A 20,140-nucleotide genomic window follows, 5' to 3' on the forward strand; every position below is an offset into this window, starting at 1 on the left:
ATTATGCAACTTGTAAAAGCATCAAATATAATAATGGAGAAAACATGGCTTTGGGAGCTTCCTCCAAATGTGAGGAGTGTGCTACATGTACAGGCCTCTTTAGAACTTGTGTCATGCTACAATGCAAAAAAAGCTTTTGTTATCAAGATGATTACCATGTTATTTTTCATCATGTTATTCATATTGATTAGGTGCAACAAAGTTTGTGTATCACATGGTGTAAAATATTTATATGCCAATGTTATTTAATAAAAATACTTTACTTCAATTTTTGGAGAGTGATTTCCAAGTTTATAAAATTAAAATTCTCGATTGAAATTGCAAGTGCATTTTGTAGAGATACTTGCACGTCTTTATACTATACGATACATTTTGTAGAGATATGTGCACTTCTTTACACGATAGAGTGTTTTTTTTGAAGCATAAATATAGTTAAGAAAGTGGCTATTTAATGACCAAGTTGAAGGGAAAAAAGTTGCATAAACTTTTTGATGATGAAACCTTGCCTTGTTTTGTTGGTTCTGTGTCCTGCAGCTTGCTCCCTCTCATCAAGCATGGCATGCCTTTGACTCGATAGAGCTCCCTTGCTACTGCATGCCCTCCGTGTGGACACGCTTGCGTTCTACGTGTCCGCCACGTGACTGCCACATGCTCGATGCGCGCCCGTTGAGCTATGATCTTTTCAGTCCACTTCATGCCCACCACGTGGCTAATCCTCAGAGAGGCGGTCACCTACCGATATTCGCATAGATGGCCTCACTTGTGCTACCTCAATGCAATGCCGCCATCTAGTGTCAGAGCCAAGGGAAGCCGGACATTTCTGAGAAGCCTGGTCTGGGGTGAAGTGAAACCACAATGCTTCCAAACATCTGTTTAACTCCAACAGAGAGATCGAGACCCCCTGCACCCGATGGAGAGCTATGGACCGGAAGCTCCTTTCTACAGAAGAGATGCAGGAGCTATAGCGGTTGCTGGAGGCTAGCTCGATGAAGACACCAGAATGGGCGGTGCATACCATCACGCGCAAGTCAGCGATGCGGCTGTTGGTGGAGGAGGGAATACTCGAAGGCAAGAAGGTAAGCCTATCTCTGCTTCCTTGCCTGAGGAAGACGTCAAGCTTCTGGAGATAGACTACCAGGGTAGGACCCTGGTAGACCCGATATTTGGGGCTAGACCCTCTGTTGAGGTCCTCAGAATGTGGATTAATCATGAATGGTCCCCAAGAGGGATTAATGTAGAGCGTGTCCAGTTCCTCCCAACAAACAACTATTTTGGGGCTAGACCCTCTGTTGAGGTCCTCAGAATGTGGATTAATCATGAATGGTCCCCAAGAGGGATTAATGTAGAGCAGTTCCTCCCAACAAACAACTATTTTGTTTTTCTCTTCAAAAAAGAAGAGATGGCTCTGAATGCGCTAGGTGCAGGGCCAATGGCTGATTAGGAATGCTCCATTAGTGTTGTTTAGTTGGACAGTTGATTTTTCCCCGGATGGGCCTAAACCCTCTGTATGCACGGTATAGATGGAGCTCCCCAACTTGCCTTTTTACCTATACCCGCTGGTCAAAAGATTACTGGCCCCATTAGGTAAAATCCTCGGTGTGAGATCAACATAGGAATTTAAGCCTAGATGGCACCCCCAAATTTTGGTGGAGCTAGACCTTAATCCAGGACCTGACCGAAACTATCATCATTCATGTGGGGGGAGGAAACACCATTAACCAAAGGATGCTTTACAAGCAGCTCCCCAATGCATGCTTCCACTATGGGCAGAAGGGCCATTTTATTAAAGACTTCCCTGCTAAGGCTCCACCTGCTCTACTACTGAGGATAATGAGCTAGGTAATGGGTTTAAAGCAGTAAAGAAAAAAGCAGGAAACACACAAATTTGTCAAACCAGAGATCAAAGCCAAAAATGGCAACATATTCACTACACTCCTAGCTGAGGTGAATGACCCATCTCAGGACATGCTTCAACGGACAGCCATGGATGACTCAGAAAATGATGATGATGAGGGATTTGTGATGGACACCCAACTTCAATCCCTGCCAGCCCCAAACCCTCTAATTTTTGAAGTCAACAGTTTGGATATTCAGCTATATAATCATATGGAAAACATAGAAATGGCTGATAAACCACGTAACCCAAGCAGAGGAAGAGAGACTCCCCCTCCCTTCACCTCCAAAATTTGACCCAAAGGAAAGAAGAAGGCCTTCTAACCTAGCCTGTACCCCCCCAGCTACTACTGATAAGATCCCTAGAACTATGGAGATTAGGAAAACCTCTTCACATAAAAAATGAGAATCATGTCATTCAATGTTAAAGGGCTTTCTGACCCTTCCAGAGCAATGATAATTATTCAATGGCTTAGAGCACAGAAACTAAAGCCAGATATTATATACCTTCAAGAACTGAAATGTTCCTCGAGACATCTTCAAAAGATTTAAAAGTATAGCAAAAGACTATGCTTGGTACTGTACCAGCCATGCCCAAGGTTCAGGGGGCATGGCAATAGGGATTTCCCAAAATCTCTTACCATTGCTTTTAAAAAACCTACACTGACCCTAATAATAAATGGGTGGCGGTAGAGATAGGAGCACCAGACCCATTAACATGTGTAAGTGTTTATGCATCAAAACCGACAAGCTCTAGACCAGAACTCTGGAACTCCTTATGTAGTCTTCCCCCTACAATGGTGCTAATTGGAGATTTCAACATGGTGGAATCCCCAAATGATAGATACCAATGTAAAGGAATCACAATTTCAGGAAGGGAGGGCTTGGGATAACCTTACAAGGCTACAAGACCTAATGGATATAGACCTAAAAAAGGAGTTCACATGGAGCAATAATAGAGAGGGCACTTGCTCAGAAAGGCAAGATTGGACCGCTGCTACCTGGCATCCAACGTTTGCAATAGATACCTAAAGGCCAAAGTAACTATAGCCACAGACATAGCCCTCTCAGACCACCAACCTATCGTAGTACAGCTAGAAAAAAGTGACTCCAAAATTAGATCAGGGTGGTTTCACACTGATCCAGCTCTTTTTGAATTGCCTTCTGTTAAAGCAAGTGTGGAAGCCAAGAGATGGTCTCTAGCGATAAAATAAACTCAGAGATTCCTTAGCCATATAAGAAAGGCAATGGCTGAAGTCACACAGGAGAGGAGAAATGCCAAATACAAAAGAGTGATCCTGCTAGAGCAAGAGGTCAACAAAGGCAACCTCTCCCTTCAATCCTCTGTGATGCAAGCCAAAGCAGACCTCAGAAGAGAAGAGGAAATCCAATGCCACCATTTAAGATTGTATTTCAGAGAGTGGTGGGCTGGAAAATAAGAGAGGCCCACAAAAGCCATGTTCACAGCCCTTAAGAGAAAGCAAGCAAAATATTACCTACCCATGATGGTAGGTCCTGTGATGGAAGAAAAGCAGAAATAGTGGAAGAAAACATCAAGCTTATATCATACCATTTTGCCAAAATTTTCAGCCCCCCCACAAGGGAGGATGACAAAGAAAAGTCAAGGTGCAAACAAATAATTGCTGAAGCAAGGGATAAGGTTGCCCCCTTATCTCTGGCTACCCAGTTGGACTTAGATCTGCTCCCTTTAGAATTTGAAGAAGCCATTGACTCCCTCCCAAATCACAAAAGCCCATGCCTAGATGGTCTTCCAGTAGAGTTCTTTAAAAAGTTTAAACATGTCCTCTTGAAGCCTTTAGCCCTGGTATGGGAAGAAGCCACAAGGTTTGGTGCACTGCCATTTAGCATCAACGATGGAGTCATCAAGCTCATTCACAAGAGAGGAGAGAAGGAGAACATCTCAAACTGGAGGCCTATCACGATGCTAACAACAGCTTACAAAATCTATGCAAAAATCCTCTCAAGAAGGCTATTTATGCACTTAAAGGATTGGGTGAGAAAAGAACAAAAGGTTTCATCAAAGGCAGGTACATCTTGGATGCGATCATAGGACTATGGGAAGGCATAGAGTTTGCTGAGAAATCCAACCAAGATTTTGTATTCTTCAAGATTGACTTTGACAAAGCCTATAACAGGCTAGAATGGAACTTTATTGTAGATTCTCTATAGAATATGGGGTTGGGTGACAAATTCATTTAATGGGTCTCCACTCTCTCTTTGGCAATGCAAGGGCAAGAGTCTCGGTCAATGGCTCGCTCTCTCAACCTATCATCCTACATAGATCCATCAGACAAGGTTGCCCGCTAGCTCCTCTCCTCTTTGCAATAGCTGTAGATGGGCTGAGCTGGTTGATCCAAAAGAGAATGTAGGCTAGGCACATCAAAGGAATTCAGCTTCTAATGGGAGCTGGTTAAATGTGGGCTGAGTTGGTTGATCTAGAAGAGAATGTAGGCTGGGCACATCAAAGGAAGTCAGCTTCTAATGGGAGCTGGTCAAATGTGCCTCCAACAATGCTGATGACACAAATGCGCTGGTAAATAATGATCCTAACTCTCTCAGAAACTTTTGGGAATGTCTTGAGATCTTCTGTAAAGCATCAGGCTTAGTGATCAATCATAGCAAAACAGGCATCAGGGCGCTGTTGAAACCCCCTCCCCAATGGCTATCTAATACAGGATGTCAAACCCTCAAAGAGGGTCAAATCTTCAGAATCTTGGGAATCCCAATGGGGTTTGGGGTGACCATCAACCAACGGGGGGAATGGATATGTATGTGTGTATATGTATGTGCTTGTGTGCATATACATGCATGTATGTGTATGTGAAAGCTTTATGTGTGTGCATGTAAGTGTGCATATCTCTATGTATACACGTGTGTCCATGAGTCGAGTGTGTGTGTTTGTGTGCATGTGTCCATGTATCATGTGCGTGTGTGTGCATGCACATATATGTGTACGTTGACATACATACAGATCTATTTATACATACATGCTTACATACCTATAGATAGATATATACATATATATTATATATTTGTGTATGTGTATGTATTTATCTATGAGTGTGTGTGTGTGTGTATTTATCTATGTATGTATAGGTAGGTATATTCTCTCTCTTACACATGCATATAATATAACATTAGAATATGTGTGTGTGTGTGTGTGTGTGTGTGTGTGTGAGGAGGAGGAGCAGGAGGGAGGGGTGGGTAATTTGCTTTCTAATGTATTATATATATATATATATAAGAAACTCATTCAATGAGAAAATGACTTGATGGTGATAATTAATTGTGAGACCGGGCAATGTAGCTAGGCATATAGGAAAGAAACCCCCAAAGATTGTTTTCTCTTCTCCTTTCTTCTTTTCAAAAGTTCTCCCTCTCCTTTCTCCACGTAAAGGCTAGGTTTATAGGGTAGGCACCCTTGCTTTATCTTGTACAGATATAGATGTATGTGCATATATACGTGTATATGTATGTGAGAGTATGTGCATGTACACGTGCAATTGTGTATGCATGTGTGTCTATGTATACATATGTGTACATGTGTGCTTGTGTATGTGAGTGTGTGTATGTGTGTATCTATTTGTGCTTATATGCTTGCATATGCATGTATGTGTATGTGCAAGCTTGAGAGTATATGTGTGTGTGTGTGTGTGTAAGTGTGCATATCTCTGTGTGTGTATGTGTGTCCATGCATGCAAGTCTTTGTGTTTGTGTAGGTGAGTGTACATGTACGTGTATGCATATACAAACGTGCAACTCTATGCATATGTTTGTGTAGGTGAGTGTATGTGTATACATGTTTGTACATGTGAGTGAGTGTGCGTACGTCTAAATGTGTGTGCATGTACTTTATGTGGTGTGCATTCCATGTGTATACACATGTGTTTATATATGCAAGTGTGTATGTGTGTATGTTCATGTGTGTGCATGTGTACATGCGTGTGTGTGTGTCTGTCATAGAGACACACTCAATCTCCCACATATACGCATACAAACATCCTCACATATACACATATACACATGCACATGCACCCCCCCCCTCTCTCTCTCTCTCTCTCTCACACACACACACACACACACACTCACTCTCTCTCGCTCTCTCTCTCTCACACACACACACTCACCTCTCTGTCTCTCTCTCTTTCTCATGCATACATTGCACATGTACTGTCTCTTCTCACACCCCCTCACATACATAGAAACTCTCTCTCTCTCTCTCTCTCTCTCTCTCTCTCTCACGCATACTTGCACGCTTATCTATGTGATTGTGTGTGTACATACACACGTGTCTTTGATTATGTAATGTCGACTTCATGTTTGCATGCATTGTGCAAGTGTCTTGATTGTGCGCATGTGCTAGTGTTTGTATGTCCATGTGTTTGTGTGTACAGTGTGAGTGTGTACGTGTGTATGTTTGTGTTTGTATGTCCATGTGCGAGTGTGTAAGCATTTGAATGTGTTTGTGTGTGCATCTTTGTGTCTATGTGTGTGCGTGTACACATGTAAATGTGTATGTGTGTGCATCTATGTATACATGGATGTGCATGTGGGCGTGCACATCCATGTGTGCACACGTGTACTTGTGTGTGTGAGTTTGTGTATGTGTGTATATATATGTATATACTTATGTGCGTGCATATGCATGTATATGTGTGTGTAAGCTCAAGTCTGTGTGTGTGCATGAATACATGTACGTTTATGTGTGTGCATGTATGTGTGTGTGTGTCTCTCTCTCTCTCCCCTCACAGAGACACAATCTCCCACGCACGCATACACAGACATCCTATCTTCTCACATGCACGCACATACACCTGCAATATACCTCTCTCTCTCTCTCACACACACACACACACACACACCCCTCTCTTATGCATACACATGCACATGCACTCTCTCTTCACACCCCCTCACACACGCATAGAAACAAACACACACATTCTCTCTCTCTCTCTCTCTCTCTCTCTCTCTCTCCACACACACACACACACACTTGCACGCATATGTGTGTGACTGTGTGCACATATATATGTGTGTGATTGTGTAATCTCGACTTCATGCATCATGCAAGTGTCTTGATTGTGCGTATGGCTAGTGTATGTATGTGTACGCGGTGTGTATGTTTATGTTTATGTGTATCCATGTGCAAGTGTGTGTGAACATGTGAATATGTCCGTATCTACATCTTTGGGTCAATGTGTGTGCACATGCACATGCACGTGTGTGTGTGTGAGTGTGTGCATGTAGCACGTGTGTGAGTGTGTGCATGTAGCATGTGTTTCCATCTATGTATACATGTGTGCATGCATGTACTTGTGTATGTGAGCGTATGTATGTGCTTGTATGCATATATACACATGTATGTGTATGCGTAAGCTTATGTGTGTGTACATATCTCTATGTGTGCACCTGTGTCCATGCATGTGAGTGTGTGTATGTGTGCGTGTGTGCACATATCACGTGCATGTGTTTGTGTGGTGTGCGTGTGTGTGTATAGATCTATTAATATATACATGCTTACATACCTATAGATACGTACATACATAATATATATGTGTGTGTGTATGTATGTATTTATATATGTGTGTTTGTGTATGTATATATTTATCTATATATGTATAGGTATGTATATTCTCTCACTTACACATGCACATAATATAATATTGGAAAATATATGTGTGTGTGTATGTGAAGAGAGGGGGGGTTACTTTCTAATGTATGATATATATATATATACATGCTTACATACCTATAGATACATACATATATACATAATATATGTGTGTGTGTATGTGTGTATTTATCTATGTATGCATTGGTTTTTTATATTCTCTCTCTTACACATGTACATAATATAATATTAGAAGATATATATGTGTGTATGTGGAAGGGTGGGCAATTTGCTTTCTAATGTTTTATATATATATATATATATATATATATATATATATAAGAAACTCATTTAATGAGTAAGTGGCTTGATGGTGACAATTAATTGTGAGCCCCAATGCATCTAGGTGTGTGGGAAAGAAACTCCCAAAGAGTGTCTTCTCTTCTCCTTTCTCCTTTTTAAAATTTCTCTCTCTCCTTTCTCCAAGTAAAAAGGGTAGTAGACAGATAGATTTGAATAAATGCCTCCTCCTTTGCCCACGTGGAGGGAGAGGTAGTCGTCCTTTATCATGTATAGATTGTTGACTTACTGAATCCAAGATATGCTATAAAATTAAAATGGCCCACTGGGGGTAGCCCGACTTGTTGCACACGACAGGGACCTGGTTCACACCCTGAGCAGCCTTCTATGTTTGCAGCTACAGGTGCTAACAAAGGTGGATAAAGTTGTTGTCAATACCAAGAAGTCAGCACTAGAACTGGACAACGAACTAACAATGAAGAAGCTCCAACGAAAGCACCAAGAGTCAGTCAATAGAGCCAACAAGAAACTTGATAAACTCACCCAAGCAGCTAACTCCCAGTTCAATCAAGCATGGGAAGCAATAGAAGAAGAGATGAGGATCATCAACCAGAGGGATGAATCAGTAGTAGAAAAAATTTCAGAACTTGTAGCATTTAAAAGATCTATCCCTTAAAGAGTTATGCTTCTCTGTGTAAAAAGCATTTTGTAATCGGTTCGGTTTTATTTTAATATAATCCCTCATGCCTTAAAAGAAAAAAAAAAAAGAAACCTTGCCTTGTTGGGCTTCAAAATTAAAGCCTATGACAACAGGGACATACACCATTAAAAGTCAAATAAAGAAAACAATATATATTGGGCTCATTCAATGGATGTTGACTTTGTGAATCCCTCAAACATTAAAATGGCCAGTACTTAAGTTGCGTAGTATAAAGGGGGGTAGCCCGAGTCATGAGCAAGTTGAAGGGGAAAGGTTGCATATAGTTTTTGACCTTATTGGGCTTCAAATGTAAAGCCTGGAGGGGACATACCCCCTTAAAATAAAACAATATATTGGGCTGATGCAAACAATAAAACAATATTGTTGACTTACTGAATCCAAGATATGCTCAAAAATTAAAATGGCCACTGGGGGTAGCCCGACGTGTTGCAGAAGACATATATAGCAAAGGACTTTGGTAGGGTTGGTTCTGTTATAACTGCAGAGCTACGAAATGTAAACTAATGACTAAATTAATCCAAATCGGAGTGGAATTCTAGTAGCTCAATAATAATTGCACGTCGACGGATTTCTCTGTATATATTTGATCAGAAGACTGTCTAATTCCTGCATCACCGATTCACCACGATTAGCCATTATAATTAGAAGTATTAAGTACAATTACTAATCATGAGTACTAGCGCGGGCTTTCCCATGCTTTCTTCATGCCAGCTATGCTACAAACTCAGGGCCTCAGAACTCTATGCTTTTGCGTTGCAGACCATTACTGCAAAACGCCATTAATCAGCAAATCCTCAATTTCTATTACTGCTCTGATGATCATAGTAGCCGCCGCCGCGTCTTTAGAATAGCTGATATGGGCTGCTCCAGCGGACCCAATTGCCTGACCAACATGCAATTCATGTTCGACCGGATTACGAAGCAGCTCTATAATAATAACTTTGATCATCTCGAATTGCAGGCCTTCTTCTGTGATCTACCTAGCAACGATTTCAACACTCTCATTCAACTCTATGACGCAGAATATAAGAACAATTATCGGCCATTCGCAGCAAAATCTAGTAATCCGCCTCCTCCCATTATTAATCACTCCAATTTCTTTGCTGCAGTACCAGGAACGTTCTATGGACGGCTCTTTCCTCGCTCGTCTCTTGATCTGGTCTTCTCCTCGTGTTGCCTGCACTGGCTTTCTCAAGTAATTAAATAATCCTTTCCTATTTCATGTCATTGCCCTAAAAAATATTGATTACATTAGTTAAGATTTTCCTACTACAGATTGGGGCGTGTCCACCGCCTACAAAAGTGGCTAATCTTTGGAACCCTTGTGGAGTTTTTTAAAATTATCTTGACCTCTTTGTGGCACTCGGGTGTGTAGCAGGTGTAGAGGTCCATAGCCCCATTACATAGATCAAGGCTTTTTGGGGGAAAAAAATATTAATTCTTCTTTTTATCAGACCCCTGCCCCGTAGTTTTGGAGCGTGGATCTAGGGAGTGGAATAAAGGCAAGATCTAGGTGGATGGACCTGGGGCGAATGAGGCCACAGGGAGAGTCTATGCCAAGCAATTCCAACAAGATTTAGGCACATTCTTTAGGTGTCGCAGCGAGGAGATGGTTCCTGGAGGCTTGATGTTCTTGCTCATCCCATGTCGACCAGACCATTTTCCTCCTCATCAGCAACAAGAGGACAATTGCTTCAGAAATCTCGAGATTGCATGGCAACAGTTGATCCAAGAGGTATCCTAAATACTTTAACGTAATGTTGGAGTGTAATTGAATGGATCATGATTCTATGTTAGGCATATCGATCACGACCTTAATCATGTGCTAGTTAGTTACCACCTTTTGTAATCCTCCCCATTCCCTTACCTAGTCACACACTTGGCTATACACACCATAACTAACACCTAGGTACCACAAGGGAGTGCCACCCTCCCAAATATTAGCCACTTTGATGATTGACCTCATTTAACTGTAGGGAGTGGTAGATCAGAGCGAGTTGGACACCTTTAATGTTCCCAAGTATTTGGCAACTCTAGAGGAGATCATATCTACAGCAAATCTTGTCTCGACTTTCAGACTTCATAGCATTGAAGTGATAGAAGAGCCCATTGGGGACAACTACTGGTGACAATGGAGTAACAATGCAAGTGAATTTGCTATGAGGCAGAGTAGGTTCTACAAGAGTACATTTTGGAATGTAATAGAGGGACATGTTGGCACCGAAAAGTGTGAGGCCATTTTCGAGAGATTTGAAGAGTTGATGAAGAGGGGTTTGGAGAATATGACAAGTTGGGATTCCTATTGGGCACATCCATGGTCTTCTTATGCAGTTGTGCAACTCTGCAAGGATGCTTAAGGCCCACTAATGCTTAAGCTTTGCTTTACAATTAGACATATTCTGCGTAGCATTGGATATTTAATATGGACATCATGTAAGTGTAAACAACCCAATTGCAAATATGTGAATTGCCATTTGTGATATGCTCTTATCATCACGTAATTGGATAGCTCTGTTAATTCAATTCAATATATCTATTGTTCACAAAAAACTAAGGTTTAGTGTTGGGTGAATGGAAAATTTTGGAAAGGAACCTTCTAGAAAGTCATAAAAGGTTGCAATTTGTAAGGCCTTAAATAGTGAATATTTTTTCTTACAACCTTCAAATTTTTACATTTGAACATTTTTTGAAGTATAAGAAAAAATGTTTTGTATGAACATTGAATCTATCTACTTGTGCTAATCATGCATTTAATTAATCTCTTCTAATTATGTCTTTATGATCCATGAAGGTGTAGCTTGCAAGCTCAACATGGTATTAGAGCTTTTTGTTAGATCCTAGCTCACACACAAACACACAAGAAAACAAAGAGAAGAGAGTGGGAGTGAGAGAGTAGGAGAACATTGAATAATCAATGTACTCGAACAGAGTGAGCTCAATAAAGGTACAACAAGGAATGAAACAGTAATGACTTGATGTACTTTGAAGACCATATTAGGGATTCCTTACAATTCCCAAAGCAATGCAATTTTTCCAAATGGTCTTTTTGACATTTTGATCACAATACCATCATCATGTTGAATGAACTACATGCCCAAATAGTAGTGCATAAGAACTACATCGGTCATCTCAAAAGAGGCATTTAAAATAGCTTTGAAAGCTACAATATGATCCTCATTGGTTCCTATGAGACAAGCATGTCATCAACATATAAAATCACAATGAGCTTGTCATTTTCTTTCTTTTGGACATAAAGTGTGTTTTCTAATCGTACTATTCTGAAAACCTTGGCTAATCAAATGGGTATCTATTTTCTGATACCATGCTCATGGATCTTCTTTCAGACCATAAAGGCTTTCTTAAGCCTTAATGCCTTATGTTATTGACCACATTTAGCAAAACCAGCAAGTTCACTCACATAAACATCTCCTTTCAAGACACCATTCAAGAATGTTGTTTTTAAATGTCTAACTAGTGCACTTTTCAACCTTGGTTTGTAGACAATGTAGTCACAAAATCTTACAGGAAGTGGGCACAAAGGTTTTATCATAGTTAACACCTTTCCTCTAGGCATACCCTTTGGTAGCAGTTCTAGCTTTGAATATGTCAATAGATCTATCTAACTTTCTTTTAACCTTGTAAACCCATTTGTTGCAATAGCTTTCTTACCAAGTCAACAAAATCTACCTTCGAATATGTCAATAGATCTATCTAGCTTTCTCTCGACCTTGTAAGTTGACATATTTATCGAACTTTCTCTTGACCTTGTAAACCCATTTGGTCGTAATAGCTTTCTTACCAAGTCAACCAAATCCCAAGTACCATCTTGTGAACTGAATCAAGTTCATCCTAGAATATGGCTTTCACCCAATTCTAGTCCTCTTGAGCCTCTTCAAAAGACTTAGGCTCATCTATATCATGCAAACAACAACAAAAAAATAAATTCAATGACATTTATTGAAGTTGAGGTATGATTTTCTCCTAATCTTATCCTACTGGTAGTGGAGCTATTAGTTTGCTATTCTACAATATGCTTCTTAGTCATCTAGGTAGATTCCTAGCTTCATCAATAATAGTTCTTTCATGATTGACCACTTGTTCCAATTGATTTGGAGTTGGTGAAACTTAAATCAGTGTCAAATGTGGAGGAATCTCTCCCTTGCAATAAATCTTGGTAAAAACTAGGCACATAAATTGGAAGTATTCCTTCAAAAATATTCGATGAATTGGCATAAATTGTGCTTGTTAAAATCAACCCTATATTGAATTCTCATCAAAGGCAACATCCCTACTCACAATCACCTTTTTAGTGACATGATTGTAGAGACGAGGACCCTTAGTAGCACAAATATGCATTTGACTTCCTTGTCATCACGCTTGGCCCTTAACTGAGCTAGCACATGTGCATGTACTAAACAACCAAACACGTGCATGTGATCAACCTTTGGTTTTTTGTTGTACCAAGCCGCATAAGGCATTATGGTCTAGGGATCTTGTTTAAAACATGAGTGGCACAAGTTGCGGCTTCCATCCAAAATTTGTATGGCTGTCATGCCTTAATCATAGATCTGACCATTTCATTGATGAGATAATGATTGCATCTCTCAACAACACCATTTTGTTGTGGCATATAAGGGGTAGTCAGCTAATGTTTGATGCCTTTATCAGCCAAAAAATCTTCAAATTCCTTTGACAGGTACTCCCCACCTTGATGTAGAGAGTTTGAATTTTACATCTAAATTTATTTTCCAGCATAGTAATAAAGTTCTAGATATGGGAAAACACTTCTATTTTTTTTTCATAAGGTAGGTCCGCCCATACTTACTAAAGTCATCAATAAATGTGACACATTAAATATAACCACTTTAAGAAGGGGTCTGCATGGGTCCATGAACATTGATGTGTATAAGCTCTCAAAGTTGTAGATGGATGCATTTGCCTAGAACACAGCCTTTCCACACATATTTTGGTTGCAGAGAGACAAGTGAGGAAGACCCTTAAGCATACCTTCCCTTTGCAAGATAAGTAAGCCACCTGTAGAAGTGTGTGTGAAGTAAACATGCCAAAGCTTTGTAATCTTCATTTTTGCATTAGGTTCCTCTATCAAACATGCATGATCTGACTTTTTGTGATCATCCTCTTGGTACAAGTTAGTGCAAAGTGGCCCAGTAAAAACAATGATAATTGTTTGATATTCAAAGAAAAAGAGTGTGTGAGTGTGTTTACATGGGAACACCTCCTATTGAATTAGCTAAGAAATGATATCATTTGTTCATAGGTAGGTGTGAAAAAGGTTTTCTAGGAATCTAGAATATTTTCCAAATATGCTTGTACTTCTTGGCTATTTAAAGAGCCCTTATCTAATGAGAGATTCATCTTTGTGGCCCCAACCATTTTCTGTTAGTAGTTACTCGAATCTTTTCAAGGTGTAGCCCTCTAAGCTCTCCATGTCCATTAGTTCAAAATTACGTCGTGGCATTTATAGGTGGATCTCGATCCCTAAGATAGATCAACCCTTTGATATCTTTTGTCTCATGATAGGCCCTAGGAAATCCATGATGACGTGGGCATCCTGGATTAACCTTGAGGCAAGGAAAGCAAGATCGTGGGTGATTAGTCCCCTAACGATCCATGATGACATGGATGATCAAGCTTATGGATGCCTAATCTATCTATACAACACATGACCATACATCCAGTACGGTGTGTCACAACTTTCAAAGTTCATGGATTGCCCATGCATTAAATATAATCCCAAAATTGCCTATAATTCTTTCCTTATGGAGTTAATATTATGATGAATTAGTATGCATGCTTGTGTGGGCTATGTGACCAAATTACGTGGGCACTAGACACAGCAAATCGAGGACACTGTTCTTGGGTTGCCGAGCCCGGTTCAGGGTCCGGACAGTCTCAGATGGTCATGGGAACTATGCATAGTCCGGACTCTCTCTCTCTCTCTCTCTCTCTCTCTCTCTCTCTCTCCCCCCCCCCCTTTCTCTTGAATTAACATCCCTCCCTCCCCCCGCTCATTCTCTCTCTCTCTCTCTCTCTCTCTCTCTCTCTCTCTCTCTCTCTCGGGATGACTATTGTTTTTGAGTCATTAGAGGAAGAGATGGGGTGGCTGAGTGGTGGGAGGAGGAGGAGGATGAAGGCAAGTCAACTATTGGGAGGTGGTGGCAAGTTGTAGAAGGAGGAGGATGAGGCTTGGACCTTAGCATAGAGTTGTGCAAATGGGGTGTTTGGATGAAAAATGAGATTGTGATATTGTTTAGAAGAATCTAGTTAAGATTCTTGGGACATTAATTGACTTGAAACAATAGATCTTTAGAGAGACAAAAGTAATTGGGCATTAGCAGAGTAGAGTATGGCTGAGGTGGAGGTTGAATTGGCTTGATAGTAACAACCTAGTGAAAAATTAGAGCAAATGTTGTGATTTGATGGGGAGAGGAGGGTGACTTCAGTTGATCCCTCCAATTGTGATGTGATGGGGAGAGGAGGGTGACTTCAGTTGATCCCTCCAATTGTGATGTAATGGGGAGAGGAGGGTGACTTTAGTTGATCCCTCCAATTGTGCCAATATAGACCTTATTGCGGTGCCTGAGGCATTCACACAAAAGACCCTATCCTAGAACCATGTCTCTAATACCACTTGTTGGAAAATGAGAGTATAGAGAGAGGAGCAAAACACATGCTAAAATGTGATTAAGAAAACCTACTTATAAAGTAGTTTTTGCAAGTACTCTATACTACAACAGAAATCATGTTAATAATTTCACGATGTTGTAGACTACTGGCAAAGTATTTTGTCCTACTTGTAAATACTTTGGACTACTCTAAAATTCCATAAACAACTTAGAAATGTTTTTCACTTAGGGTGAAGTACTTGGGACTTGTGTTGTTGACATAATGATTGCTTGTGAAGTACTTTGGACTTGAGCTTCCTGAAAGTTTTTTCTCTAGTACTTGTATAGAAGTTTGGACTATTTTCAAAGCACTATCAACTACTTTAAAAGGTGCAAGGCACACATTTAAAACTTTGGACTACTTATAACGTAGTTTTTATAAAAACTTTATACTTCAACTGAGTCATGTGGATAATTTCAAGGTATTGGAGCGTCATTCAGAGTATTTTGCAATACTTTTGGGATAATTCTAGAGCTTACAAACTACTTAAAAGTCATTTGCACATTTTTTGAAGTACTTTAGACTCATGCTAAAGTATTTTTGACTATTTTTTAGATACTATAGACTATTCTGTAGTAGTCCAGCTATACTTTTGACCACCTTGAATATGTGGAGATATCACTTAGGCACTTTTTAGTGTTCAAACTACTTTCAACGTTTGATCAAGAACTTTGAAAATTTTGCAAGATATGTACATGGGGTTTGTTAAGCAAATGTAAAGGATGTTGCATGATAGATTTTCTTCCTGGTTGCGTTTGGCAAACATCCTTTTTATTAGATGAGACTCGGGTCCCAAACATCCAAAAGGCAAAAACAAGGTCCTTGACCTCATCTGTGTGAGGATACTACTTTGAGGCGGCTATCTTTGGCATGTTTGCAAGGACAAGGCACCATTGTCGGCAAGCTGTAAAGCGAGAATTCGCTAGATTTCTACGATGGATGTATTATAGCTTTGCTACTTGTGAAAAATTAACACGTTTTTAGTTGCTATCATCACTATTCACCATCATGATACAAGCTGATCTCTTGAGAAAAATCTAATCTCTTGAGCAGGAAACCTTCACTTGCATCAAAGTTTTCTGTATGTTTGAAAAAATAACTCTTTCAAGACCTGAACTTGAAGGTTGTAGATTCTGAAAAGTAGGATGGAGAAGGAGCTGTTGAAAAATCTCTGTTTGAGTAGCGATGCCAATTCCTTGGGTGGCCTCTTGCCAACAATTTGCAACAACCCTACAATTCTTCATTTGTTGAAATTGTGCAATTTCAACATTCTCCTTTAAGCTCAGCTCAATGACCTTATTTTGTGTTCATTCCTCCCTCTTCTTTAAAGCCCAGTACTCCCCAATTGCCCTTGTAGTATAGGGACATGGCAATTTTCCTCAGTGAGGTTTTTTCCAAATGAGATGAAATTTTAGGAGAAGGTAGCTAGCGGAGAGAAAGCTACCTGTAAAATTTTGTGAAGAAAGAAGTAGAGATGGTGAGGATATGACGAAATTGAATTTCATCAAAAAAGGGGGGGAAATGAAAAGGTAGACAAATGAAAATGGAGGGAGAGTAGAAAGTTGAACATAAAAAAAGATAAAAAAATAAAATACATTTTTCAAACTTCCATGTGCTGACCACGCTGTACATCTGACATGAAAGAATAGTTGATGGTGAAAACCACAAGGACATCTAACATTTCTCTATTTTTTGAAGTTATGGGCTCTATTTTTTTATTATACAAAGAGATTTGGGAACAGATATGACAAAAAGATCCATGTTACATGGATCTAGAATCCCAGCTCTCTCATTGGCTGGGCCATTCTTTTTTTAGAAAAATGGAGAGTCCATATTTCTCCTAATAATGAATGTTCTTTATGTTCCCAACTTATCTAAAAACTTCCTCTCTGTGTCTAAGATAGCCCAAAAATGCTATGGCTTTTATTTTGATGATCAGGGTTTGGAGATCATTCACAGAGATTCTCACAAGATTACTGCAAGAAGGGGCATTCAGGAAGGTGGTCTTTACAAGATCACCAGCTTCCAGGAGGAACCTAGTCTCGAGCACTCTCACTTATTTCAGATTGTAGCTTCTTAGTAGGCTCTACTTACACAAAGAAGGATACCACTCTTTGGCATTCCCGTTATGGGCATCTTCCCTTTTCTTCACTAGAACTACTTATCTCTCGCTAGATGGTGGACGGCTTGCCTTGACTACCTCGAATGTCTGACATCTGTTTTGTTTATCTTCAAGGCAAGAAACATCAGGATTCATTTTCCACCACTCTTCCTCTCGTCCATATGGAATTGAGTGGAGATATGACTACGACCGCGCACTTGGAGGAGCTAGATTCTTCTTTTTATTGGTGGGGATGCTTTTTCCAAGAAAACTCAAATTTAGGAATTTTGGAAAATATGCACAATTTTGGGACAATTCTTTGTTAGATCCAATACAATGTTTATTGTGTGCGATATGCAAGATTTATTATTGGATGTTCTCAACAAGTATTTGAATAATGCGATATGATTTATATACTATTGTACATTTGTAATACAAGTATATATGATGTTGGTGGGATGTAAATTTGCCTGCACACACACACACATGCACACCGAGAATTAAGCTTGTTTATATCACATAGCCTCCAGTTGACCATTAAACACACAGAAACTTTAACAAAGAAAGGATATTCAATGTAACTTTAAGTTGTAAGAAAGACTAGGTGATAGAATTAAAAAGATCACCATCTGTATTGAATCAAAATTCTTGAACAATGGGTGAACCATAAATCTAAAAGCTTAAGAAAGCCTTACAATCTGAATAATGATTGAACTATGAGTTTGGTAGCTTCATACAACATTGCTAAAAGATTACGAAGCTAGTTGCCCATGTGCTAACAAATCATTCTTGCTCAACTGCACTGACATGTTGATTCAATTGATTCTGTTTGGCCTTGAGTATTATAGCCTTTGGAATCTTGATTTTCTCTGGAAGTCGTCCACCCTTGGGCTTCCATGCCCAAATGATGCAGCTAGTGTCTTCCCAGCGCTGAGGATCATTTCTATTCTCTCGCCAATACTTGTTCCAGCAATCCTTATAAACCTCCACATCACTTGCATTCTTCTTCTTTGAAATTGGTGCCCAATATTGTATCTGAACTTATAGGTAGTTTATCGAGTTGTTGTTTTGATCATCACTTGTTGTCACTCCCAACCATATTGGGTAATTTGCATCACAAGGTTGTACAAGCACAAAATCTCCTTTAGACACATCAAGAGTCGGGTTGAACTCTTTAGTAGGTTTGTTGCGCATTGGACCACAATAATGGTCCTCATTTACATCAAACCCTTCATCTACATTATCCTACACTTGAAGGTTAAGAGGCTCAGCTTTTTCGCATACACTCCTTGGCCAAAAGTCATGAAATCCAATGTCTTCCCTTGCACTAGGGGTTTACATGTTTATCATAAGATTCTTCCAATAGGCAAGGACCGGATTGATCCACTTAGCATAATCACTTTGGTCTCCTTTCTCTTGAAAGTGCTCTTTCCACCAATTGACATGTTTTTTTAAGCCCTCCACAACCTTCTCATTTTCCTTAACATACTCAAAGGGTGGCAATACTTTTGGAAAACCTTCAAGAAGCTTGGGTCCTCCCTGGTCATTTCTCTTCCATAACTCTATACCGCTTTCTGGTAACCAATCAAAATTTTTGGGGTGTACTTTGTATTGCATCAAAGGTATTCCATCACTCATAAAAAACCTAAATTGCAAAGGTATTCCATCACTCATATAAAACCTGAATTGCAATGGCTTTGAATGTCCAATCAAGCTATCGGCTCCATCATGTAAGCATCCCTTGACAAAGCCTTTGAAGTCTGCCACCTTTTGTAGGAGAAAGGGTGCATGCTAACACACTCATTAAAGATCTTCATCAAATGTGGAAATGTGAAAATGGATTGTTTCCTCCAAAGAAGCGACTAAACAATGCATCAATATCTTCATGAGTATGACCAACCATAAGAAAACCAAGTTGCACCATGTCAAACACTCCTCGTGCAACCAATAGGGATAGATAGGCAAATACATAATGGTTCTTATTTTCAGAATCACAATTGTCAAGTTGCAACAACAACATCCTTGGCAATCTCTTAAAAAATGTCCTTGAATTTGATGGCATTAAACTTGAAGCATTTCCATTGCCCCTTTCCTGCACATGTGTGTTAGTATGAAAGACTGACTGCATATGTGAAGAACAATTTCCCTCTATATCCACATTTGTTTCTGTCTCTGCATCTGCATCCTCAATGCTCTGCTTGCAATATGTGTTTCTCTCCTTCAGCACTTCCATATGATGATACAGGGCCATAGTAGACAAAACACAATCAAAAAGATCTGTTCGTGGTTTAGCATCTGAGTTTTGTGAGCTCAAGTCACCATACATGTGTTGCTCTCCTGTTTCTAAGTTTCTTAAACATTTTGAGAGAGATGAAATTGTGAAGGGATCACTTGGCCATAACCCCAAGGCAAAGTGACCATAAGTTGTTTGTCCATGTCCATGAGTGAGCATTCCTGTTAAGGATACTGGAAGCCTCTCAACCCCATTGAGAGATTTAGGAACTGGTTTAATTTGTGGTATGGTAGTCTTGCTCTGGTCCATCTTATCATGTATAATACACAAATACCTGTTTGGGTTCATTTTGGAAGAGCTCCTCCAGCATAGTATAGATTTCTACAACTCATTTGTTGCAACATGTGTGCCCTTCTTTGTGCCATGTATCTGGCATGCTCCTCTTGATTTTTTCTTGATTCCAACTTGACCTTGATTGCCGTACAAATGTCGCATTTTGAGAAGGTGCTGGTTTTTGATAAACTAACTGTCTTGAACTCTGTGTTCCATAATCTTGAGAATGATTGTTGTGAC

General features: G+C 39.8%; 2 protein-coding genes and 1 pseudogene across 3 annotated transcripts in view; all 3 read left to right on the plus strand.

Annotated features, from left to right (window-relative positions):
- The first annotated feature begins 840 nt into the window (after positions 1-840).
- LOC147613701 (uncharacterized) lies at positions 841-8,501 on the plus strand. The gene is made up of 2 exons (XM_086781299.1): positions 841-1,076; positions 8,223-8,501. The coding sequence occupies exons 1-2, from the start codon at positions 987-989 to the stop codon at positions 8,499-8,501; spliced, it is 369 nt and encodes a 122-aa protein (XP_086637425.1). The 5' UTR covers positions 841-986.
- A 676-nt stretch (positions 8,502-9,177) lies between these two features.
- Positions 9,178-20,140, plus strand: part of LOC147613702 (gibberellic acid methyltransferase 2-like) — a 292,450-nt pseudogene continuing 281,487 nt past the window's right edge. Inside the window, exon 1 of the transcript XR_015263259.1 lies at positions 9,178-9,741. The product of XR_015263259.1 is annotated as a gibberellic acid methyltransferase 2-like (transcript). The remainder of the gene's footprint in view (positions 9,742-20,140) is intronic.
- Positions 9,993-10,888, plus strand: LOC147613703 (3,7-dimethylxanthine N-methyltransferase TCS1-like). Its single transcript, XM_086781679.1, has 2 exons — positions 9,993-10,281; positions 10,523-10,888. The coding sequence occupies exons 1-2, from the start codon at positions 10,156-10,158 to the stop codon at positions 10,673-10,675; spliced, it is 279 nt and encodes a 92-aa protein (XP_086637805.1). The 5' UTR covers positions 9,993-10,155; the 3' UTR covers positions 10,676-10,888.

The sequence above is a fragment of the Cibotium barometz genome, chromosome 43 (genome assembly GCF_041138505.1).
Source record: "Cibotium barometz isolate CiBa-2024 chromosome 43, ASM4113850v1, whole genome shotgun sequence".
Classification (NCBI taxonomy): Eukaryota; Viridiplantae; Streptophyta; class Polypodiopsida; order Cyatheales; family Cibotiaceae; genus Cibotium; species Cibotium barometz.

Bases quoted from the DNA above. Each gene is read 5' to 3' on its own strand.
- LOC147613701 (XM_086781299.1), top strand. From the start codon at position 987: ATGAAGACACCAGAATGGGCGGTGCATACCATCACGCGCAAGTCAGCG. The intron at 1,077-8,222 runs GTAAGCCTATCT...CTATGTTTGCAG, and splicing joins GAATACTCGAAGGCAAGAAG to CTACAGGTGCTAACAAAGGT.
- LOC147613703 (XM_086781679.1), top strand. From the start codon at position 10,156: ATGGTTCCTGGAGGCTTGATGTTCTTGCTCATCCCATGTCGACCAGAC. The intron at 10,282-10,522 runs GTATCCTAAATA...ATTTAACTGTAG, and splicing joins GGCAACAGTTGATCCAAGAG to GGAGTGGTAGATCAGAGCGA.